A 26,018-nucleotide genomic window follows, 5' to 3' on the forward strand; every position below is an offset into this window, starting at 1 on the left:
CAAACAAAAACATTTAATTTTTCAGTGATGAAGTGCAAATTTGAAATTAGATATACAATGTGTATATTGTGACTTTATAAAATTGCCTATCAGTCTCAGGAAAGGTGAAACATTCCTCAGCAATTAGTGAGGAAACATCTTTAAACTGTGTTTCATAAACAGGGAAGAAATAGAAAATAGAAAGGGAGGAGAGGAGGAGTTAGTTCATAGCAGAAACCTTCAGTAGAGATCACTGTGGACAGAACGAGGCTGAAAGAGGTAAAACACAACATTTAACTAATGCTTAAATATCTTTTTGAACTATAAAGGGTTGTGTTACTATGACAATGCTTTTCCACATTACTGATTTATTGGTTAAAGTGAGAGTGGACTGTGCTGGAGAAAGAGAGTGGCTGGGGATTGGATGGTTTGATAATAGTCTCTACTTGTCACAGTTGGTGCATTGAGTGAATGATTCAGAGGCTCATAGCTGGACAGGAACCCTGAAACACTGCAGGGATTATAGATATTTATTGTGTCAAAGCTGTAGTTGTAAAGATTAATGTAATAAAATTCATTTGTATAGGACCTTTTGAGAATGGATATCACAAAGTAAAAAAAAAAATGTCAAGGTTGTCGCACCCTGTGTAAAGTGTATTAATCTTGCAATTACGGAATAACTGTAAGTTTAAAGGTTCAGTTTCTGCATGTTTACTGCATCTTTAGTGTAAAGTTTGTCCTGTGGAGGGAGAGACTGTCTCAAGCATCAGTCAAGATGTTTGTTCTCATCTGGGCGACTCTGCTTTTCTCTGTGAGAAACAGCAACGCTGATTCAGGTATTCACCCTTTGATATAGTCTTGTTTTTATGCTATCATTAAAGATATGAACAATATATTTGGCAGTACTTTGCTGTGATGGGTGTATTATAGATGTATTTTAGATTTATAGATTTTCCACCTTGAATATGCAATATTCACAGTATCTTTTTTTTTTTACTTGGAAACTCTTGGATAAATAGTTATTTAAATAACTAATGTGTTTATTAAAGATATTATGGTTAAAGACGTATGTTAAATGCTGAAATTCCATTGTGTTGTTTGCTCACATGTTGTTGACAATAGCAGTTGTATGAAACAGGCATAGTTGATGTTCCATACATGTCAGTAGTAGCAGCCTTTTCTCAACATTTATGAAATATCATAGTGTACTGTCCAAATTTAAATATTCTCCGTCCCTGTTTGTCTCTTATTCTTTGCATCAACAGGTGTATCAGTGTGGGGAAGACAAAACTGTGACGGTTCATACTGTATCACTCTGACTGATGGAGAAATAACAGCTGAGGCTGGACTCTGTGTTGTGATACCGTGCTCTTTCACTGTTCCTTATGGTTTTACACCCCAAAATTTAGTTTGGTACAAATGTGAACCAACTAAACAAATATGTTATGATTCAGACTTAATATTCCACACTCACAAGTTCAACAAAAAAGTTCAGCCTGAGTTTAGTGGACGAGTGTCACTGTTGGAGCCTGATGTGAGTCTGAAAAACTGCAGCATCATCATCAATGACCTCAGGGAGGCAGACTCTGGATCATATCAATTCAGAGTCAATGGTGTCCTGAATGGAAGGCCAGATAGATTTTTATTCTATTCAAGAGCAAATGTCTCCATTAAAGGTATGAAGAGCTACAGCAAGTATATACACTGCATCAGATTCTTTTAGGCCAAATTTAAGTGACTGACAACCTTCAGACTGTTCACCTGATTCCATTCATGCACTGGTCTCCATTAGGTCTGAGTCAGAAGCCCACAGTGATGATTCCACCTCTGACAGCGGGACAACAGTCCACCCTGACCTGCACGGCTCCTGGTCTCTGCTCTGGATCTGACCCTAAAATCACCTGGATGTGGAGCAGAGCACGAGCGAAGGACTCTCACATTTCAGGAAATATCACTGACTTCAAGACTGAGAATGTGACTGCTGTCACACAGAGTAACAGCTCAACTTTGACCTTTAACTCCTCAGCTGAACACCACAGCACCAATGTCACCTGTCAGGTCAGCTTCAGGGGAAACATTACTACAGAAGAAACAGTGACTCTGAGTGTGAACTGTGAGTAGCACACACTGTACTTGACTGTCACATTTACTTTTTACTATCTGAAATGTTTACTAAGAGATTTGCTCTCATGTCATTTCTGGGGGTTTTCTGAACTGTGATGACTTTTACAACACACTAATTGATTGTGCTAAATATCTTTTTGTGTCATAGATGTGAAGGAAGTTAAAATCACTGGGAATACAAGTGTGAAGGAGGATGAGACTCTGAATCTGACCTGCAGTGTTGAAAGTTTCCCTCCATCATTTATCAAGTGGATGAAATTTTCTGAGCAAAACATTCAAAATGGAACAGAAACCAATGTGTGGAACGACACTGAAACCTACCTGCAGGAAGAAAGTGGAATGGCCACTCTTTCTATCTCTAATGTGACAGCAGAAGATTCTGGACAGTACATCTGCACAGCAAAACATCTGAACAACACCTTGGAGGAACGTGTTGATGTAACAGTGATGTGTAAGTACATTGTATGACTTCACAGAAGGTGAAAGCAGATCATCCTTCAAGAGCAACACATTTGTGGAAACATCTGCATAATTTATTTCTTCTGTGCTTTTATTTCAGAGTACACTGGCACACAACTCTAACTAAATTAATTAATTTTAATTAATTAATTATTAGAAATTGAGCTGTTCTTAACCTTCAAACCTTTGACTGATTGTATTTGTAAAATAATGTGTGTTATGTATTTGGCTTTATTTGTGTTCATTTCATTTCAGAAAGTTATTTATCTGTTTTTGGGTCTTTTTCTTAAATTAATAGATGTTTTGCTTAAAATTTTCTTCACAGATATGAGAGAAGCTGTGATCACTGGGAACACAACTGTTCAGAAGGGAGATGTTCTGAATCTGACCTGCAGTGTTGAAAGTTTCCCTCCATCTCTTATTACATGGACTAAACTTGGCTTCAACACAAAACTGCACAATGAAACTGAACTGGAAAATGACACTGGATCAGCTACACTTATCATCTCTGATGTGACAGCAGAACATTCTGGACAGTACATCTGTACAGCAAAACATCTGGACACGACTGTGAGAGTAAGAGCTGATGTAACTGTGACTTGTAAGTAGACTGTACTAATCTTTTTGAAAAGGAAGTTTTATTTTCAGATTTTATATCATCAGGATTTTGTTGTGACATTGTGATCCTGCTTGTGTGTTTACAGGGTTTTCAAAGATCTTAAACAACTCTGGATGTGAGCTTCAGTCCGAGGTCCTGACCTGTGTGTGTATCAGTGAGGGGTTTCCTTTACCCACCATCAAATGGCCGCTGTTGAAGACCCAGGCTGAGCACTCAGTCATTACCACTGTGTCAAACTACACAGTCAACAGCACCTTCATCCTAACTGTAAATGACCACCATAGCAGTTCTGTTGAGTGTGTCAGCAGCAATGAGAATGGGGAAGCAAAAGAAAACCTCACCACCCGAACAAACTTGTCTAAACAAGATGGTATGTTTTGTCAAGTGCAGCACTTCTGCTACTGTAGACCACTGATTTATGGCCTTTTCAGTACCTCTTTTACCTCTTGTATTCAGACAACTGTTGGGCAAGCAATTGCATATACACAGTTGCCCATAAAGTTGGAATAAAATATATTTTACCTTTCATTTCTCATGAAATGATTGTGACTTATTCTTGATAGATAAAGTTTATATCTTCTCAAAACTTTATTGATTAATCTCTTCCAATGTGATTACTGATGTGTATAAGTAGGAATAAAAAAAGGAATGTGTCTGAAAACCAAGTTTCCAACTTTGTGGGCAACAGTGTATATTATTCAGAAAATCATAGACACCAGAATCTTTTCTTTCAATCCAAAAAATGATTTAAAAAGTTGTTTCACAGTTGTAAACCATCACTGCTTTTCAGTCAGTAATTAAAATACATACTTTGATTAAATTGAGATTCAGAAATATGATCATTATATTATAATCTGATCACATTGCCTTTCCATTTTATATGGTTACATTATCCAAAGCACAATTTCTTATAGAGCATTTATTTTTATTATTTAAAATACACACTGACTTTACAGGAAATTTACGTCCAAATTGTGTTATAGCAAATACAGTGGCCACAAAATGTAGAGAATAATCTACGAGACTTGAACATTCATACAGTCTACATTATGTCATTTCTTATTGTAGGTCCAGTGCAACACTGTGGATCTGACAGTGGAGTCCTTCTCTGGGTCGTTGCTGGTGTATCTCTCAGTGTGAACATTTTCTACACAGTCTGTGTGGTCTTCCTTTGGTATGTTACTACATCTGTATGTTATATTTTAGATGTTCTGTCAGTGCAACACATCATGGCTTAATCTCTTTTTTTCTCTACAGTAAAGCAAGAAAAAAGCTGAAACCAAATCAAGAGGACAGAACTTACATGTCACTGCAGAAAAGAGACAGCTCACCGGAGTACGATGTTATTGGCCAGTCTCTAAACTGACAAATGTCAGCTTCCATCATGTGTCTTTTATAGTATTTTGTGATTATTAATTATTTGTTACACTGAAATTCAAAAATTGTGTGCAAAAAAAAATTGCTCTGAATCCATGACAACATTACTGCTTCTTGAAAAAGTTAATGTCATATGTTCATATAAGAAATCTAAAGCTTCGATCATTTGATTAAACTGATATGTATCAAGGCTCTGATTGGGGTACAGCTTGTCAGTCAAATTTTTCAACACTGGTCAGGCTCAGGCAGTGTATAGTATGTGTGGTGCATTATTTAAGCAACTTAAAAATGACCTTAACATGACACACAGTCATTCAGTATTAAAACCATGAGGAAGCACATGGGGAACGGTGAAAGCGCATGTACTGATTCATCAGTTTCTCAAGACAACAAGATTTAAAAAAAAAACAAAGGGGGTTAGGCTTTAAAATATACACATTTACAAAACTTCCCTTTTTGGAAGGTTTCGCATTACTTCACAGCCATGGAGATGATATAAAGAAACAACAAGAAAACAAAAAAGGTTTTATTTCATTTTTCAGTAATGAATGTGCAAATTTATAATTAGATTTTCAATGTACATATTGTGATTTTATAAAATTGTATGAAAGCCTATCAGTCTTAGGAAAGAAGACATGTTCCTCTGCAATGAGTGAGGAAACTTCCTTAAACTGTTACACAAACAGGAAAGAAATAGAAAATAGAAAGGGAGGAGAGGAGGAGTTAGTTCATAGCAGAAACTTTCAGTAGGGATCACTGTGGACAGAACGAGGCTGAAAGAGGTAAAACATTTAACTAATGCTTAAAATATCTTTTTGAACTGTAAAGGGTTATGTTACCATAACAATGCTTTCCCACATTCCATGTTTTTCTGGTAAAGTAAGAATGGACTGTGCCTGAGAGAGAGAGAGTGGTTGAGGATGGGATGGTCTGATGATAATCTGTACTTGTCACAGTTGGTGTTTTCACTGGGCAGCGGCCCTGAAACATTGCAGGAATTATAGATATTTATTGTGTCAAAGCTGTAATTGTTAAGATTATTGTAGTAAAATTATTTTATATAGGACTTTTTGAGAACGGATTTCACAAAATGAAAAAAAAAAAATTGTCATGGTTGTCACACCCTGGGTAAAGTGTATTAATCTTGCAATTACGGAATAACAGTAAGTGCAACATCCTGTTTTAAGATTCTGGTGTCAACTGTGGAGTTTCCTTTGGTTCAGTTTCTGCATGTTTACTGTCTCTTTAGTGTAAAGTTTGTCCTGTGGAGGGAGAGACTGTCTGAAGTATCAATCAAGATGTTTGTTCTCATCTGGGCAACTCTGCTTTTATCTGATTCAGGTATTCACCCTTTGTTATAGTCTTGTTTTGATGCTATCATTAAAGATATGAACAAAATAGTGATAATTTGACATGATAAATGTCCTTATAAATGTTCTCCTGACAAGCTTCCAGATTACTAGTATTTAGATTTTTCACCCTGAATATATCAGCTCATTATGCAATATTTACAGCATCTATTGATCTACCTGAAAACTCTTGGATAAATAGTTATTTAAATTATACATCTGTTTATTAAAGATATTATGACGATATATTAAGACGTATGTTAAATGCTGAAATTCCATTGTGTTGTTTGCTCAGACGTTGCTGACAACAGCAGTTGTATAACACAGGCATAGTTGATGTACCATACGTCAGTAGCAGCAGCCTTTTTTCATAATTTCTGAAATATCATGGTGTATTGTCCAAATTCAAATATCCTCTGTCCCTGTTTGTCTCTTATTCTTTGCATCAACAGGTGTATCAGTGTGGGGAAGACAAAACTGTGACGGTTCATACTGTATCACTCTGACTGATGGAGAAATAACAGCTGAGGCTGGACTCTGTGTTGTGATACCGTGCTCTTTCACTACTTCTTATTGGTTCACACCCCAAAATTTAGTTTGGTACAAATGTGAACCACCTGAAAGAAGATGTGGTGATTCAGACATAATATTCCACACTAACAAGTCCAACAGAAAAGTTCAGCCTGAGTTTAGTGGACGAGTGTCACTGTTGGAGCCTGATGTGAGTTTTAAAAACTGCAGCATCATCATCAATGACCTCAGGGAGGCAGACTCTGGATCATATCAACTCAGAGTCAATGGTGTCCTGAATGGAAGGCCAGATAGATTTTTATTCTATACAAGAGCAACTCTCTCCATTAAAGGTATGAAGAACTACAACAAGTATGTACATTGAATTGTTGTAAACTGCACTGACATATTTGGTGTATTTGAAAATGAAGTATCAGCTTATTTTAGGCCAAATTTAAGTGATTGACGACCTTCAGACTGTTCACCTGATTCCATTCATGCACTGGTCTCCATTAGGAATGAGTCAGAAGCCCACAGTGATGATTCCACCTCTGACAGCGGGACAGCAGTCCACCCTGACCTGCACTGCTCCTGGTCTCTGCTCTGGATCTGATCCTAAAATCACCTGGATGTGGAGCAGAGCAGGAGAGAAGGACTCTCACATTACAGAAAATATCACTGACTTCAAGACTGAGAATGTGACTGCTGTCACACAGAGACACAGCTCAACTTTGACCTTTAACTCCTCAGCTGAACACCACAGCACCAATGTCACCTGTCAGGTCAGCTTCAGAGGAGACGTGACTACAGAAGAGACAGTGACTCTGAGTGTGACCTGTGAGTAGCACACACTGTACTTGACTGTCACATTTACTTTTTACTATCTGAAATGTTTAGTAAGAGATTTACTCTCGTGTCATTTCTGGGGGTTTTCTGAACTGTGATGAATTTTACAACACACTAATTGATTGTGCTAAATGTTTTTTTGTGTCGTAGATGTGAAGGAAGTTAAAATCACTGGGAATACAAGTGTGAAGGAGGGTGAGACTCTGAATCTGACCTGCAGTGTTGAAAGTTTCCCTCCATCATTTATCAAGTGGATGAAATTTTCTGAGCAAAACATTCAAAATGGAACAGAAACCAATGTGTGGAACGACACTGAAACCTACCTGCAGGAAGAAAGTGGAATGGCCACTCTTTCTATCTCTAATGCGACAGCAGAAGACTCTGGACAGTACATCTGCACAGCAAAACATCTGAACAACACCTTGGAGGAAAGTGTTGATGTAACAGTGATGTGTAAGTACATTGTGTGACTAAGTGCTTTCAGATAGTAAACTAATTGTACTGTTGATTTTTCTTATCAGATAACTGAAAGCATGAGTTTAGCATAGAGACTAACTTTAATCAGCCCTCAAATTCACCCTGAATAACTCTGACCTTTAAATATTTTTTAGGTCATCTCAGTATTTGTGATTTTTTAAAATTTTTTTTTTTTTAACTGCAGGACTTTTACTGTGGTGACAGTTACTGTATTTATTTTAGTTCTTATTGTAAATAAGACTTTTCATAAAAGTCCTTGACCATAGAGTGTGATGACTGTCAGCCTCACCAGAGCCACATACCACTCTGGCATTTGATTATTTTCATGACTTCAGCACCCTCCAGTGGTAGCAGTGTGTTTGTGTTTGTGTGTGTGTGTGTTTGTGTGTGTGTGTGTGTCTGTCTGTCTGTCTGTGTTTGTCTGTGTGTCTGTGTGTGTGCGTGTGTGTGCGTGTGTGTGTGTGTGTGCGTGTCTGTGTGTGAAGATTCAGCAGTTCAAGTCCAGTGAATAATGTTAAATGCTACAAAGGTAAGCTGTAAACTGTCCAAGGTTAGGTAAAGAAAACATTAAACAAGTATTGAAATTTAACAGAAACAGGCCTTTTTCAGGGATTAAGAAATTGGTGAACTTGCAACTTTCCTGCAGCAATCGAAGCACATAAACATTTTGGATTTTAAATCACATTGCTTAATTTTTTATGTCATTTTAAAGTTCTTTATCTGTTTTCTACTTCTTTTTCTTATCATTTCAAATGTTTTGTTTAAAATTTGCTTCACAGATATGAGAGAAGCTGTGATCACTGGGAACACAACTGTTCAGAAAGGAGATGTTCTGAATCTGACCTGCAGTGTTGAAAGTTTCCCTCCATCTCTTATTACATGGATTAAACTTGGCTTCAACACAAAACTGCACAATGGAACTGAACTGAAAAATGACACTGGATCAGCTACACTTATCATCTCTGATGTGACAGCAGAACATTCTGGACAGTACATCTGTACAGCAAAACACCTGGACACAACTGTGAGAGTAAGAGCTGATGTAACTGTGACTTGTAAGTAGACTGTACTAATCTTTTTGAAAAGGAAGTTTTATGTTCAGATTTTATATCATCAGGATTCTGTTGTGATGTTGTGATCCTGCTTGTGTGTTTACAGGGTTTTTAAAGATCTCAAACAACTCTGGATGTGAGCTTCGGTCGGAGGTCCTGACCTGTGTGTGTATCAGTGAGGGGTTTCCTTTACCCACCATCAAATGGCCGCTGTTGAAGACTCAGGCTGAGTACTCAGTCATTACCACTGTGTCAAACTACACAGTCAACAGCACTGTCATCCTAACTGCAAATGACCACCGTAACAGTTCTGTTGAGTGTGTCAGCAGCAATGAGAATGGGGAAGCAAAAGAAAACCTCACCACCCGAACAAACTTGTCTGAACAAGATGGTATGTGTTGTGAACTACAACACTTCTGGTCCTTTAGGCCACTGATTCCTGATCTTTTTATTCCCTCTTTTACCTCTCTTGTATTCAGACAACTGTTGACTGAGCAATTAATGCCTGTATCATTTAGAAAAACACAGGCATGAGCATTTTTTTCTTTTGATCCTTTTGATTGCAGATCAATACAAAAAAGTATTAAAAATTGCTACCCGGCTGGAAACCATCATTGCCTTTTTCATTGGTGTACTTCTTTCAACAATCATTTGCTGTTTGGCAAAAAAATTCTACAGGTACACCTTTCATTCCATTAATCAGTTTCAAGGTTTTGTAGTAGATAAAATTTACACACTGAAATTTCTTGCCATTTAAAAACTTTTTTTTTCTTCCAGAAAAAAACAGAAGAGTTCTGGAAATCTGGATGAGACTCTGGAGATGGTGACCAATCAAGAGGATCCATTGGTATTTACATTCATTCGTTAGTTGCATTAGTTGTCTTCAGAATTGTTTCTAATATTAAATGGGTTGACATACTCCAAACCTCTTTTTATTAAATAATCACAGTGTCTTGCAAGTTTCAGTCAGGTTTCGCCGAATGTAGACAGTTGCAGCGCTGATCACCATCATCAAGTACTTTGTGGAATTTTAGATCTGTGAATGTTATTATTATTTATTTATTTATTTTAGTCCATAATTAGCAGTGCTCTGCCTTTATCTCACTCTATGCTTCCCTCATTTCATATTTGAAAATCAACTTGCAGAACACTGCAACAGTATCTCTAGTTTGCAAGTCTGTATATTCTACCACAGTCAACACCATGTCTTCTTTAATGGTCAGAGTTCCCTTTTCGCTGCTTTGCAGTGCACTTTTAAGTACAGACCTTAAAATACTACAGTGGATGACCACATAACAGTAAAGCATATATACATCTTAGACATATATATACAGTAAGTTTCATGTCTTGCTTCAAGCTGATTTTGAAACCATTTAAAAATGAAAGGACACGGGTTGTACCCTGGAAGAACAGAACATTGTTTTTGGCTTGAAAAAAAATGTTTGGCAGTAATGTAACTGTCCCAGACAGAGAGACAACTTGCATAGTGTTCACAGTTTTTATGGTTATAGCAGCTGCCAGATGAGTCATATCATTTATGTTGTTCCTGACAGGTATATGATGGTCAAATGGTAGAAGACGATCAGACCCAGGACCCAGAGGCACCTGAAGATGGAACTGTGGCAGCAGAGAAAACAGCCCCTGAACTTGACAGTGAGCTAAAAGATGTGGAGTACGCCAGCATCGATTTCTCACTGTTGAAAAGAAAGAGTCCCCGGGTGGCAACAGAAAAGCAAGAAACCACAGAGACGGAATATGCTGAAATTAAAAAAGAAGTGAAAGAGGAAAGAGAAGATGATGGTGGACAGAAAGGTGAAGTGTTGGAGAGCAAAGAGGAGGCCATTATAGAAGAGGATGAGGAGACACAATGTTGTGTCTCAGAAGAGGAGGAAGGGGAAGACATGGCAGTGTACTCAAATGTCAGGGATATAATGGGTGAGATGTAAGGATTGTGTCATATTTTGGAGCTGCTGGAGGACAAAGTTACTAAAAGTTGGACTGGAAGTTGAGCAGAATTTCCTTATTCAAGTGTTACTGTGCTTTAGTATGTTGTGACCTTTTAGATGGGCCAATTGGTGTGTTAATGTCAGTCAATCCACCACCTTGGTTCAAACAAAAATATCTCAACTATTGAACATATTGCCTTGAAACTTTGTTTCCTTCTAGGGAACTGGAATAATGTTGTGAATTGTAATAAGTTTGGTATTTTGTATTGGTACTCAACCTCTACTGTAATTTGTGTTTATTCCTCATTAACATGTTAGCAGGCTAACATGCTAACCAAAAATGGTGAATATAGCAAACATTATCCATATAAACATCAGTATGTTAGCACTTTCATTGTTAGCATGCTGACATTAGCCTTTGGCTAATGAGCCATGAGCATGACTGTAGACTCCTTAATCTTGTTCAAATTTTATTTGGAGATTGTGCTTTGGAGCTCTGATTGGCAGCAGAGGGATAACATGAAGAACAAATTTTATACTAAACAGACAGTAAAGTGACATTTTAGTTGCAGTAAGTTTTGAAATATACTGCAAGTGAAATGCCACTTATGTGTGATATATATATATCTTAATCTTGTCTGTTTTTTTTTTCATTTGTTTGTTTTTGAGCCGATCAACAGTTTGGACCACTTTGCTTCTATAGCTCTGTAAATGCTTTTCCTCTTCAACAACTTAGAGATTACGTCCCCTTTTGAAAAATGTGTTGCATGAACGAGCCTGATTCATAGAGTGAACGGTTTTTGTTTTGTTTATTTTGAACAGAAAACACATAGTAACAGGACAGCTACAGTTTGTAGTTAAAATAGTTATACTGTGGCCTTGAATGTGTGAAAAGGAAGTTATTGAAGAATAGAGTGATGCCAAATTAGGCAATGAATAATAACTTTTTTTTTCTTTTCTGAGAAACACAGCTGTGAACAAGACTTTGCACAATAAACCATAAAAAAATAACAACATATAACAAATGTAGAGGTTCTTTTTATCTCATCACTAATCAGTGAGAGGAGTTGTCTGTTAGCATACATGAATGAACTCAAATGCTCAAGCTAATGGCTATATTTGACAATCATTATCACGATGTAACTGGCTTCTTAAGATGACAACGTTTTTTAAACATATGTATGGTATTTCCTTTTTTTCCCCCAAAAGTGTTTCACCCTTTTAGAGTTTCGAAGGTCTTGACAGACATGACAAATGTTGTTTAATTTCATTGTTGAATGTTAAACATTCCCAGTTTGATATCTTATATATAATGTGATATTTAAAGGTTTTAGCTTTTAAGTGTTGTAGTCTAAATGAGAGAGGAAGTACTGGCCTGCAGTGTGAATAGATACTTCCTGGAAACTTCTTGTAGTGCAAAGAAGGAACAAGTAAGTAATAACATTTTTATTTCAAAGCTGTTTTTGAGCTGTTGAGTACAGTTTACACATTTTCATATTAGCAGCAGCAGCAGCAGCATGTGCTAAAATCCTTTATATTAATTTTTACCCCCATGACCCTCATTGCCCCATATTGACAAAGTGAAAACAGAATTTTAGAACTTTTTGAAAATTTATTAAAAAGAAAAACTAAAATGTCACATTGTATTCAAACATTTTGCTTTGACTCTTGAAATTTATCTCAGGTGCCTCCCCTCTCTCGATCATCTGTGAGATATTTCTACACCTTGATTGGAGTCCATCACGGTGTGGTATGTCCAATCAATTAACTGGATATGATTTAGAAAGGCACAAACCTATCTATACAGGGGATTCTGCTTTAGCAATCCAAGCACATGGTCTGAAGCACATGAAGCAAATGCGTTCCAAATCCAGCGGTAGAGAAAAAGGTCGCATGTGGTTCAGAAGGTTATAAGGTTATACTTAGTCTCTTACTTAATCATGGCTGTGTATTTCCTTTTTAAAAAAAATTGCTCTGAAATTCTGTTTTCACTTTCTCATTATGGGTCAATCAGTGTAGATTGATGAGTGTAAAAGTTAATTTAAATGCTTTTAGCATAAGGCTTGTTTTGTGTGTTTATTGTGTTCTGAGTGCTATGAAACCAGAGTTGTTTTTATTAAGGATGAGAAGGACAGCTGCACATCCACTTCTAGAGCAAATACTACTGTTACAGGTATCAACAGCCACAGCAAATATCTAATGTACAGTGAAGGTGTTAACTGTTAAAGGTATAGTAGAATATGCACCAACATGTTTGGCTCTGTAGATACAATGAATCATCTGTTCACACTCACCCTTAGCTGCATCGAGTTATACAGACTTCTTGTTTTTATGTGCTGAAATTTTGAGGTATCAAACTGTCAGGTTTCTGCTACCACTGCAACAGAATGGATGAGAATAGAATTATTATTAATTTATTTATGTCTTCATATTTAATTTTGTGATTCCCAAAACAACAGCAGCAGGTCCCAGCTACTCCAAAGTCCACAGTGATCACTCCTCCAGTGACAGAGGGATGACAGATTACACCTACCTGCACTGCTCCTTGTCTCTGCTGTTGATCTGATCTTAAAATCACCTGGACATGGAGAGGAGCAAGAGGGAAAGGCTCTCACATCAGAGACACTCCAGAGCTAAGCTCAACACTGACCTTTAAGTCCTCAGCTGAGCACTATGGTACAGAGGTCATCTTTAAGTTCAGTTTCACCGGCAACAACACTACAGAGGAGACAGTGACTCTGAATGTGCACCAAGAAAAGGGCTATTTTTCCTTTAACGAAGCAGGTAAAATTGATCTGCACCTGTTTGTTATCATTTGAGCTACTTTTTGAACGGGCTACTTTATACGGGCTATTTAACTGAGGAAGTGTTAGACCAGAGGTTTGCAAATTGTAAGGGTGCTACGGAGGGAGGGAGAGAAATGTCATCACCAGGACTAAACCTGTGCAGTTGAGCAGATACTTACCTGAATATCAACACTGTAATAATCTATTTTGATAAGGAAGTTTTATTTTCAGAATTTATATTTTCAGCATTTTGTTGTGATGTTGTGATCCTACCCACCAACAAATGGCCACTCAGTCATTACCACTATGTTCAAACTACACAGTCAACAGCACCGTCTTTCTAACTGTAAATGACCCCTGTAACAATTCTGTTGAGTGTGTCAGCAGCTATGAGAATGGGGAAGCAAAAGAAAACCTCACCACCCGAACAAACTGAACAAGTACGTTTTGTCAAGTGCAACACTTCTGCTATTTCAGACCACGGATTTATGGCCTTTTTAGGACCTCTTTTACCTTTTAAGACAACTGTTGGGCAAGCAATTGCACGTATATTATTCAGAAAAGCGAGGACATCAGCATTTGCTCTTTCAATCCAAAAAATGATTTAAAAAAGTCATTACTCTTTGGTCGGTAATTAAAATACTACTTGCTTATAGACTTTCATTGAGTTGCAGCAAAACGATCATGTCATTGTATTATAATGACATGGTACTTTATCCAAACCAATACCTAAACTGGGTTATAGTAAATACAATGGCAACAAAATGTAGAAAACAACAATAAGACTCGAGCATTCATACAATCTACATTGTCATTTCTTTTTGTAGGTCCAGTGCAACACTGTGGATCTTACAGTGGAGTCCTTCTCTGGGCCGTTGCTGGTGTGTCTCTCAGTGTGAACATTTTCTACAGTCTGTGTGGTCTTCCTTTGGTATGTAACTACTCTGCATGGTATGTTTTAAAGACTCTGTCAGTGCAACACATCATGGCTTAATCTGTAAACTGCCTCTAAAGTGACAAATGTCAGCTTCCATCATCAAGGATCAAGGATCAAGGAACTTTTATTGTCATACCAGTACATTTACATGTTATAGTACGAAATTAGTACTCAGGTCCCAGTTTAAGCAAAAAAGCAAAAAATATAAATATAAACATAAGGGCAAATATAAACATATAAACATTTAAATAAAAATAAGATAAGGAAGCCGAGATTAGCATGTGCATAAATACGCATGTGCAAGTAGGAGGTGGTGGTAGTACAAAAAAGTATTGCACTTCACATCAAAATGTGTCTTTCATAGTATTTTGTGATGACTTTCAGGCAGCTTCACTGAATTATTTGTTGCACTGAAATTTATAAATTGTGTCCAAAAAATGTCAATGAAATTGGATGTCCAAGATCTAATTTCTGATATGTCTAGAGTGGTTTAAAAGTTTCCTTCATTGATTTATAATTTGCATTGTACAGTATGCTGCTTTCTTCTGCTTACATTTAAATAACCTTAACCAGTATGTGTGATGCACACACTCATTCAATATTAAAACCTCAGAAGCAATCACATAAGAAATCACATGAAGAAAGATTTAAGTGAATGGCATGTACTGATTTATCAGTTTCACAAGACAACATGATTAAAGAACATAGAAAAAATATACAAATTCACAGTATTTCCCTTTTTGGAAAGTTTCATGTTGCTTCAAAGTCATGAAAGTGATATAAAGAAACAAGCAATCAAAAACAGTTTCATTTAATTATTCATTGAATGTTAATTTGTGAATGTGCAAATTTGTAATTAGATTTTCAATGGACATAGTATTATTTTATGAAATTGTATAAAAGTCTATCAGTATCAGAAAAGGAGAAATATTACAGAGCAATTACTGAAGAAACTTCCTTAAACTGTGTTTCATAAACAGAGAAGAAATAGAAACATACAACAGAAAGGGAGGAGAGGAGGAGTTAGTTCATAGTAGAAACCTTCAGTAGAGATCACTGTGGACAGAACGAGGCTGAGAGAGGTAAAACACAACATTTAACTAAGGCTTAAAATATCTTTTTGAACTGTAAAGGGTTGTGTTACTATGACAATGCTTTTCCACATTCCTGTTTTTTTCTGGTAAAGTGAGAGAGGACTGTGCTGGTTGTCGCACCCTGGGTTTTAAGATGCTGGTGTCAACTGTGGAGTTTCCTTTGGTTCAGTTTCTGCATGTTTACTGCATCTTTAGTGTAAAGTTTGTCCTGTGGAGGAAGAGACTGTCCCAAGCATCAGTCAAGATGTTTGTTCTCATCTGGGCAACTTTGCTTTTATTTGTGAGAAACAGCAACGCTGATTCAGGTATTCACCCTTTGTTATAATCTTGTTTTGATGCTATCATTAAAGATATGAACAAAATAGTGATAATTTGCCATGATAGATGTTCTTATAAATGTTCTCCTGACAAGCTTCCAGATTCCAGGTATTTACCTGAAAACTCTTGGAAATATAGTTATTTCAATTACAAATGAAACATATTATGGATGAAGACGTATGTTAAATGCTGAAATTCCATTGTGTTGTTTGCTCAAACATTGCTGACAATAACAGTTGTATTAAACAGGCATAGTTGATGTACCATACATGTCAGTAGTAGCAGCCTTTCCTCATCATTTCTGAAATATCATAGTGTACTGTCCAAATTCAAATGTCCTCTGTTTCTGTTTTTCTCTTATTCTTTGCATCAACAGGTGTATCAGTGTGGGGAAGACAAAACTGTGACGGTTCATACTGTATCACTCTGATTGATGGAGAAATAATAGCTGAGGCTGGACTCTGTGTTGTGATACCGTGCTCTTTCACTGTTCATTATGACTTTACACCCCAAAATTTAATTTGGTACAAATGTGAACCAACTAAACAAAGATGTGGTGATTCAGACATAATATTCCACACTAACAAGTTCAACAAAAAAGTTCAGCCTAAGTTTAGAGGGCGAGTGTCACTGTTAGAGCCTGATGTGAGTCTGAAAAACTGCAGCATCATCATCAATGACCTCAGTGAGGCAGACTCTGGATCATATCAACTCAGAGTCAATGGTCTCATGAATGGAATCTCAGATGGAATTACATTCTCTTCAAAAGCAACTGTCTCCATTAAAGGTATGAAGAGCTACAACAAGTGTGTACATTGAATTGTTGTAAACTACACTGACATATTTGGTGTATTTCAAAATGAAGTATCAGATTATTTTAGGTGAAATTTAAGTGATTGACGACCTTCAGGCTGTTCACCTGATTCCATTCATGGACTGGTCTCCATTAGGTCTGAGTCAGAAGCCCACAGTGATGATTCCACCTCTGACAGCGGGACAGCAGTCCACCCTGACCTGCACGGCTCCTGGTCTCTGCTCTGGATCTGATCCTAAAATCACCTGGATGTGGAGCGGAGCAGGAGAGGAGGACTCTCACATTTCAGGAAATATCACTGACTTCAAGACTGAGCATGTGACTGCTGTCACACAGAGACACAGCTCAACTTTGACCTTTAAGTCCTCAGCTGAACACCACAGCACCAATGTCACCTGTCAGGTCAGCTTCAAAGGAGACGTGACTACAGAAGAGACAGTGACTCTGAGTGTGAACTGTGAGTAGCACATTCTGTACTTGATTGTCACATTTACTTCTTACTATCTGTAATGTAACAATGATGTGTAAGTACATTGTGTGACTAAGTGCTTTCAGATAGTGAACTAATAGTACTGTAGATTTTTCTTATCAGATAACTGAAACTATGAGTTTTTTCACAAAAGTCCTTGACCATAGAGTGTGACGACTGTCAGCCTCACTGGATCCACATGCCACTCTGGCATTTGATATTTTCATGACTTCAGCACCCTCCAGTGTTGGTACACACACAGACAGACACAGACAGAGACAGAGACAGAGACAGACACACACACACACACACACACACACACACACACACACACACACACACACACACACACACACACACACACACACACACACACCGTATACAAACAGACATCTGATCATTGACACACTACTGGTCAAAGGTTTTACAGCACTTCCCTTACAAAAGCAAAACAATAAACAATGAAATTTAACAGAAACAGGCCTTTTTCAGGGTATAAGAAATTGGTGAACTTGCAACTTTCCTGCAGCAATGGAAGCACATAAAGCTTTGAAAGTTAATTTAAAACAATTCCTACACATGCCCCAACTTCCAAACACTCTTTCTGTACAAAGGCAGTATTGTAACAAACATTGTTACTACATCCTCTGACATAATATTAGGGTAATACACTAGTGCAGGAAGTACTTAGGAATAGTTCTGTATATTGTTTCACAGTTGTAAACCATCACTACTTTTTGGTTGGTAATTAATTTCATTGAGATGTGGCAATATTATCATGTCTTTGTATTACGATGACATGATAATACTGCTTTTCCATTTCATACAATCACATTTTCCAAAGACCAATATTATGGAGCAATTAGGGTTCATAAAAGTTTGTTAACATCCCTTTTTTGAAATACATGTTAACTGACAGTACAGAAAATTTACAAATTGTATTTAAACAAATAAAGTGGCCACAAAATGTAAAGAAGAAACTATAAGACTGAAACATTCATACAGTCTACATTATGCCATTTCTTATTGTAGGTCCAGTGCAACACTGTGGAGTCCTTCTCTGGGCCGTTGCTGGTGTATCTCTCAGTGTGAACATTTTCTACACAGTCTGTGTGGTCTTCTTTTGGTATGTAACTACATCTATATGTTATATTTTAAAGACTGTCTCAGTGCAACACATCATGGCTTAATCTCTTTTTTTCTCTACAGTAAAGCAAGAAAAAAGCTGAAACCAAATCAAGAGGACAGAACTTACATGTCACTGCAGAAAAGAGACGGCTCACTGGAATACAATGTTATTGACTAGCCTCTAAACTGACAAATGTCAGCTTCAAAGTGTAAGGGAGGGAAGGAGAGAGGATACGTAAAAATACTGTGTGTGGACAGGTGAATGCAAGTGTTCAAAAAGTTCTAGTTTGGCTCACAATTCATTGCTATCAAAACAAATATTATGTTTTTAGATTCAGTTAGAATTACACTTTGCAAAGATATTACTATCTCTGATATCCATAACTAAACATCCACAAATGCGCTTCTTACTTGAGGATCATCAGGTTTTTTATTTTTCTCCAGTGTCAGAGCAGATAAATGATGTCCAGTGTTAAACCAGAACAAACCACAGACAGTTCTGTGCAAACCGGAACTCCTAGCAGAGAATTCATGCTAGATAATAAACAAATAACCACTGTATCCATGACAACATTACTGTTTCTTGTTAAAGTTAATGTCATATGTTCATGTAAGACTTCAAAAGCTTAAATTATTTGATTAAACTGATATGTATGCACATTTAAGATCACTACAGTATATATTCAGTATAGTACCTTTTAGGAACTTCAGATGTTTAGACTCTTAACAGTCACACAAGGAATCCTGAAACAGATGGTTTGACCACCACAGAGCCCTGATCTCAACATCATGAATCAGTCTCAGATCACATGAAGAGACTCAGTGGACACTGAGACAGAAGAACTACGGCAGGTTCTCCAAGATGCTTGAAACAACCTTCCAGCCAATAATCTGTGCTCAGGTTCACCTGGTGAAGAACAGGTGCTGTTTAAAATCAGAGGGTGGTCACACCAAATACTAAATTTAGGTTATTTTGGTTTCTGCACTGTGTAAATTAATTCTTCAAAACTACTGGTAGCATTCGTTTTGAAATCAGCCTCACTTTACCTGTAGTGCATAAAACTTTTGAACAAAACGAGTGGGCGGGTTCAAGGCTCTGATTGGGCCACAGCTTGTCAGTCACATTTTCAACACTGGTCAGTTTACTGAAGGCAGTGGCAAGACACATAATTGTGTCCAACATATTTTGTTATGGTTAAATGTTTTTGAACTTAAGTTGAAATGTTCAAATGACTCGACAACACAGCAACTTAGCTTACACTATCTACAGGTATTGCACAATATAAATAATAATACCACAGATATACTGTATGCAGAAGTGCCTCCTAAAAGGTTGCATGTATTTTAAATGAAGAAATGCTGAGACCTTAAAAAGAGTCACATAAGGAAGCACTTGAAGAAAGACTTCAAGTGCATATACAGGTTTTACAGTTTAAAAAAAATGTAGGGTTAAAAATATACACATTTACAGTATTTCCCTTTTTGGAAACTAGACTAACTTTGGAAACTTCACAGCCATGTGGATGGATGATATAAAGGAGCAACAAGAAAACAAACAGTTTCATTTCATTATTCAGTGATGAATGTACAAATTTGTAATTAGATATGTGACATGTATAGTGTGATATTATGAAATTGTATTAAAAATTTAGGATCAGTCTCAGGAAAGGAGAAATATTGCTCAGTAATTAATGATGAAACTTCCTTAAACTTTGTTGTTGCAAAAATAGAAAAGGAACAGAAATAGAAAAGAGAAAGGGAGGAGAGGAAGCATCAGTTCATAGCAGAAACCTTCAGTAGAGATTACTGTGGACAGAACGAGACTGAAAGAGGTAAAACAACATTTAACTAATGCTTAAAAGATCTTTTTGAACTATAAATGGTTATGTTACTATTACAATGCTTTTCTACTTTCCTGTTTTTTTCTGGTAAAGTGAGAGGAGACAGAGAGAGAGAGAGAGAGAGAGAGAGAGAGAGTGGTTGGGGATGGGATGGTTTGATAATAGTCTCTGCTTATCAGAGTTCGTGCATTCAGTGAATGATTCAGGGGCTCACAGCTGGACAGGGACCCTGAAACATTGCAGGGATTATAGATATTTATTGTGTCAGAGCTGTAGTTGTAAAGATTATTGTAATAAAATTAATTTATATAGGACTTTTTACAGAATGGATGTTGCAAAAAATAATGCCGTGGTTGTCGCACCCTGGGTTTGAAGATGCTGGTGTCAACTGTGGAGTTTCCTTTGGTTCAGTTTCTGCATGTTTACTGCATCTTTAGTGTAAAGTTTATCCTGTGGAGGGAGAGACTGTCCCAAGCATCAGTCAAGATGTTTGTTCTCATCTGGGCGACTCTGCTTTTCTCTGTGACAAACAGCAACGCTGATTCAGGTATTCACCCTTTCTTATAATGTTGTTTTGATGTATCATTAAAGATATGGACAAAATAGTTAGTGATAATTTGCCATGATAGATGTTCTTATAAATGTTCTCCTGACAAGCTTCCAGATTCCAGGTATTTAGATTTTTCACCCTGAATATATCAGCTCATTATGCAATATTCACAGCATCTATTGATTTACTTGAAAACTCTTGGATAAATAGTTATTTAAATTGCAAATGTGTTTATTAAAGATATTATGGATAAAGACATATGTTAAATGCTGAAATTCCATTGTGTTGTTTGCTCAAACGTTTTTGACAATAGCAGTTGTATAAAACAGGCATAGTTGATGTACCATACATGTCAGTAGTAGCAGCCTTTTTTCATAATTTCTGAAATATCATGGTGTATTGTCCAAATTTAAATATCCTCTGTCCCTGTTTGTCTCTTATTCTTTGCATCAACAGGTGTATCAGAGTGGGGAAGACAAAAGTGTCACAATCAGTTCAATCAATACTGTATCACTCTGACTGATGGAGAAATAACAGCTGAGGCTGGACTCTGTGTTGTGATACCGTGCTCTTTCACTGTTCCTCATGACTTTACACCCCAAAATTTAGTTTGGTACAAATGTGAATCGCCTGGAAAAAAATGCAGTGATTCAGTCATAATATTCCACACTAACAGGAAGGAACAAAATGTTCAGTCTCAGTTTAGTGGACGAGTGTCACTGTTAGAGCCTGATGTGAGTCTGAAAAACTGCAGCATCATCATCAATGACCTCAGTGAGGCAGACTCTGGATCATATCAATTCAGAGTCAATGGTCTCCTGAATGGAAAGTCACGTAGATTGATATTCTCTTCAAAAACAACTGTCTCAATTAAAGGTATGAAGAGCTACAACAAGTGTGTACATTGAATTGTTGTAAACTTACACATTTGGTGTATTTGAAAATGAAGTATCAGATTATTTTAGGTGAAATTTAAGTGATTGACGACCTTCAGGCTGTTCACCTGATTCCATTCATGGACTGGTCTCCATTAGGTCTGAGTCAGAAGCCCACAGTGATGATTCCACCTCTGACAGCGGGACAGCAGTCCACCCTGACCTGCACGGCTCCTGGTCTCTGCTCTGGATCTGATCCTAAAATCACCTGGATGTGGAGCAGAGCAGGAGAGAAGGACTCTCACATTACAGGAAATATCACTGACTTCAAGACTGAGCATGTGACTGCTGTCACACAGAGACACAGCTCAACTTTGACCTTTAACTCCTCAGCTGAACACCACAGCACCAATGTCACCTGTCAGGTCAGCTTCAGAGGAGACGTGACTACAGAAGAGACAGTGTTTCTGATTGTGAACTGTGAGTAGCACACTCTGTACTTTGCTGTCACATTTACTTCTTAATATCTGTAATGTTACAGTGATGTGTAAGTACATTGTGTGACTAAGTGCTTTCAGATAGTGAACTAATAGTGCTGTAGATTTTTCTTATCAGATAACTGAAACTATGAGTTTTTTTCGCAAAAGTAAAAGTAAAAACGGAAGTCAGACTGGAATCTTTTTGAAAAGGAAGTTTTATGTTCAGATTTTATAGTATCAGGATTCTATTGTGACGTTGTGATCCTGCTTGTGTGTTTACAGGGTTTTCAAAGATCTTAAACAACTCTGGATGTGAGGTTCAGTCCGAGGTCCTGACCTGTGTGTGTATCAGTGAGGGGTTTCCTTTACCCACCATCAAATGGCCGCTGTTGAAGACCCAGGCTGAGTACTCAGTCATTACCACTGTGTCAAACTACACAGTCAACAGCACCTTCATCCTAACTGTAAATGACCACTGTAACAGTTCTGTTGAGTGTGTCAGCAGCAATGAGAATGGGGAAGCAAAAGAAAACCTCACCACCCGAACAAACTTGTCTAAACAAGATGGTATGTGTTGTGAACTACAACACTTCTGGTCCTTTAAACCACTGATTCTTTTTATTCCCTCTTTTACCTCTCTTGTATTCAGACAACTGTTGGCTGAGCAATTAATGCCTGTATCATTTAGAAAAACACAGACATGAGCATTTTTTTCTTTTGTTCCTTTTGATTGCAGATCAATACAAAAAAGTATTAAAACTTGCTACCCGACTGGAAACCATTGTTGCCTTTTTGATTGGTGTACTTCTTTCAACAATCATTTGCTGTTTGGCAAACAAATTCCACAGGTACACCTTTCATTCCATTAATCAGTTTCAAGGTTTTGTAGTAGATAAAATTTACACACTGAAATTTCTTGCCATTTAAATACTTTTTTTTTCTTCCAGAATAAAACAGAAGAGTTCTGGAAATCTGGATGAGACTCTGGAGATGGTGGCCAGTCTAGAGGATCCACTGGTATTTACATTCATTCGTCTCAAACAAAGAAAAAACAAACAAAAAAAATTATAATAATACATTATAAACATTTTAGTTAAAGCATTAGTTGTCTTCAGAACTGTTTCTCATATTAAATGGGTTTAGATACTCCATATTTCTCTTTATTAAATAATCACAGTGATGTGTGTTTCAGTCGGATTTCGCCAAATGTAGACAGTTGCAGTGCTGATCACCATTATGAAGTACTTTGTGATATTTTAGATCTGTGAATGTTTAGTTATTTTAGTCCATAATTCGCAGTGCTGTGCCTTCATCTCACCCTATGCTTCCCTCATTTCATAATTGAAAATCAACTTGCAGAACACATTTAACACCATGTCTTCTTTAATGGTCAGAGTTCCCTTTTCGCTGCTTTGCAATGCACTTTTAAGTACAGACTGATCTGAAAATACTACCATGGATGACCACATAACAGTAAAGCATATATACATGTCTTGCGAGTCGGGTTATACCCGGGTTATTGAAAAAAAAATGGTTGGCAGTAATGTAACTATCCCAGACAAAGAGACGACTTGCATAGTGTACACAGTTTTTATGGTTGTAGCAGCTGCCAAATGAGTCATATCATTTATGTTGTACCTGACAGATATATGATGATCAGACCCAGGACCCAGAGGCACCTGAAGATGGAACTGTGGCAGCAGAGAAAACAGGCCCCGAAACTGACAGTGGACTAAAAGATGTGGAGTACGCCAGCATTGATTTCTCACTGTTGAAAAGAAAGAGTCCCCGGGTGGCAGCAGAGAAGCAAGAGACCACAGAGACAGAGTATGCTGAAATTAAAAAAGAAGTGAAAGAGGAAAGAGAAGATTATGGTGGACAGAAAGGTGAAGTGTTGGAGAGCAAAGAGGAGGTCATTATAGAGGAGGATGAGGAGACACAACATTGTGTCACAGAAGAGGAAGAAGGGGAAGACATGGCAGTGTACTCAAATGTCAGGGATATAATGGGTGAGATGTAAGGATTGTGTCATATTTTGGAGCTGCTGGAGGACAAAGTTACTAAAAGTTGGACTGGAAGTTGGGCAGAATTTCCTTATTCAAGTGTTACTGTGCTTTAGTATGTTGTGACCTTTTAGATGGGCCAACAGGTGTGTTGTTGGTTTTAAATGTAAGTCAATCCACCACCTTGGTTCAAACAAAAATGTCTCAGCTATTGAACATATTGCCTTTGAACTTTGTCTCGTTCCAGGGAACTGGAATAATTAGGGCCCGAGCACAAAATTTGTGCGAAGCCCTATTGTAACCGAAGGGATAATTATTTTTCTCCTCTTTTAGTTTTCTTCTGCCGCTTTGTCGGTTAATTTGACCCCCTGAATGTGCTCAAAAAGTCACCAAACTTTACCCAAAATTGTCCCCCGACAAAAATTCTTGTTTGACATTGTCCATATGACCAGGCGTGGCTGAACGGCTCTGCAGCACCCCCTAGAGTGTGAAAATATTCACCGTAAGATCTACGGACTTGAAAATCGGTACACAGATGCATCATATCGAAACAAGAAAAAAAGTCTCTTGAAGAAAAATTCCATGATGTACTGCACCATTTTGCCGTTCACACTCGCCGTACTTTGACGAACTCCTCCTAGGGGAATTGTCTGATTGCGCTGAATTTTGGTCAAATTGCTCAGAAGGCATTAGGGGAAAAAAGTCATCAAATTTTGATGTGGGTTACATGGTCTGCCCATGGCACCGCCACGAAAATGACCCTTCGCCAACACACAGGAAATGGATGTATTTGTGGCTGTATCTCACACATACTTCATCCAATGTGGATGAAAACAATCAGGCATGATGAGCATGTGATTCTGAACAGATTGATATGCTTATATGATATCGTCACAGGGCCACCTAATAGCAGTGGTTCATTTTTTTCTTTAATTAACTCCTCCTAGGGAAATCATCGGATGGAGCTGAAATCTTGTCATGTTGCTCTTAAGACAATATTGTCCAAAAGTTATCAAAAGTTTTTCTCTATGTTACATGATGTGGGTGGAGCACCACCGCAAACTCACCCTCTGATTTGTGAAAATTAGGATTTTGGGTTTTTCCCACTTATCATCCATTCTGGCTAATATTCTGCCTTGTCTTGCCACAAGGCAGCGTAATTGGGTGTGGTCACTCAGCTCAGCAACGCCCCCTGGAATGTGAACTCAGCCCCCATGAGGCCTACAGACATAAAATTTAGTGCACAGATAGATCTGAACAGGAAGTCCTCCACTTTGGAAAAATATGGACTGGCCATACTTTAACAAACTTGTCCTATGGGATTGGTCCGATCGGGCTGAAATTTTGTCTGTTAAATCTTAAGGCATTAAGGACAAAAGGTTATCAAAAGTTTTAGTGTGGGTTACACAGTCTACCCGTGGCGCCGCCACAAACTTGATCCTTCACCTATACACAGGAAATGGATATAATTGTGGCTGTATCTCCCACATACATACTCCCACTGAAAAAAATCAGGCATGATGACCATGTGATTCTGAACAGATTGATATGCTAATATGATGATACAGTCATAGCGCCACCTACTGGCTGTATGCATAATTTTTAGTCCTGTTTTCCACATTCCACACATTGTATTTTAATGAAGTCCTCTTAGGAACATAATCTGATACATTTGAAATGAAATCATGGTTCAGAAGACATTGATGAGTAAAAGTTATCAAAAGCTTTCGTCAAAGTTACATGGTGTGGCCGTGGCATCGCCACGAAATTGACCCTTCGCCAACACACAGGAAATGGATGTATTTGTGCCTGTATCTCCCACATACTTCATCCAATGTTGAACAAACTTTACAGTCAGGATGACCTTCAAACTCTCAACTGATTTATATGCTCATTTGATGATACACTTATAGTGCCCCCTGCTGGGAGGGGCCCATGTCTTTTCTGTTGCTGTATTCTGCTGTGCTTCCCTGGGGAGAAGAGCAG

The 26,018-nt window shown here is 37.6% G+C and overlaps 2 protein-coding genes across 3 annotated transcripts; both read left to right on the forward strand.

Annotated features, from left to right (window-relative positions):
* The first annotated feature begins 171 nt into the window (after nt 1-171).
* LOC121185424 (hemicentin-1-like) lies at nt 172-12,308 on the forward strand. 2 transcript variants are annotated; one of them, XM_041043491.1, is made up of 11 exons: nt 172-258; nt 706-815; nt 1,245-1,655; nt 1,772-2,092; nt 2,252-2,554; nt 7,414-7,716; nt 8,520-8,795; nt 8,899-9,183; nt 9,359-9,470; nt 9,570-9,639; nt 10,346-12,308. In XM_041043491.1, the coding sequence occupies exons 2-11, from the start codon at nt 755-757 to the stop codon at nt 10,736-10,738; spliced, it is 2,535 nt and encodes an 844-aa protein (XP_040899425.1). In that variant the 5' UTR covers nt 172-258; nt 706-754; the 3' UTR covers nt 10,739-12,308. The 2 variants fall into 2 exon arrangements, with proteins under 2 accessions (XP_040899425.1, XP_040899426.1); XM_041043492.1 differs by lacking the exons at nt 172-258; nt 706-815; nt 1,245-1,655; nt 1,772-2,092; nt 2,252-2,554 and adding exons at nt 4,546-5,340; nt 5,808-5,899; nt 6,360-6,770; nt 6,934-7,254 and having other exon boundaries at nt 10,346-12,307.
* Nucleotides 12,309-15,477: 3,169 nt separating this feature from the next.
* LOC121185531 lies at nt 15,478-24,272 on the forward strand. The gene is made up of 12 exons (XM_041043747.1): nt 15,478-15,543; nt 15,648-15,860; nt 16,250-16,660; nt 16,824-17,144; nt 18,189-18,282; nt 18,366-18,450; nt 20,537-20,672; nt 21,653-22,030; nt 22,312-22,596; nt 22,766-22,877; nt 22,977-23,046; nt 23,675-24,272. The coding sequence occupies exons 2-12, from the start codon at nt 15,689-15,691 to the stop codon at nt 24,047-24,049; spliced, it is 2,439 nt and encodes an 812-aa protein (XP_040899681.1). The 5' UTR covers nt 15,478-15,543; nt 15,648-15,688; the 3' UTR covers nt 24,050-24,272.
* The last annotated feature ends 1,746 nt before the right edge of the window (nt 24,273-26,018 follow it).

The sequence above is a fragment of the Toxotes jaculatrix genome, chromosome 8 (assembly GCF_017976425.1).
Source record: "Toxotes jaculatrix isolate fToxJac2 chromosome 8, fToxJac2.pri, whole genome shotgun sequence".
Lineage (NCBI taxonomy): Eukaryota > Metazoa > Chordata > Actinopteri > Toxotidae > Toxotes > Toxotes jaculatrix.

Coding starts and splice junctions, on each gene's coding strand:
- LOC121185531 (XM_041043747.1), top strand. CDS start 15,689: ATGCTGGTGTCAACTGTGGAGTTTCCTTTGGTTCAGTTTCTGCATGTT. Junction 17,145..18,188: donor AGTGACTCTGAGTGTGAACT/GTGAGTAGCACA, acceptor TTCTTATTGTAG/GTCCAGTGCAACACTGTGGA. Junction 18,451..20,536: donor ACGGCTCACTGGAATACAAT/GTTATTGACTAG, acceptor CCTTTGGTTCAG/TTTCTGCATGTTTACTGCAT.
- LOC121185424 (XM_041043491.1), top strand. CDS start 755: ATGTTTGTTCTCATCTGGGCGACTCTGCTTTTCTCTGTGAGAAACAGC. Junction 816..1,244: donor AAACAGCAACGCTGATTCAG/GTATTCACCCTT, acceptor TTGCATCAACAG/GTGTATCAGTGTGGGGAAGA. Junction 2,093..2,251: donor AGTGACTCTGAGTGTGAACT/GTGAGTAGCACA, acceptor TTTGTGTCATAG/ATGTGAAGGAAGTTAAAATC.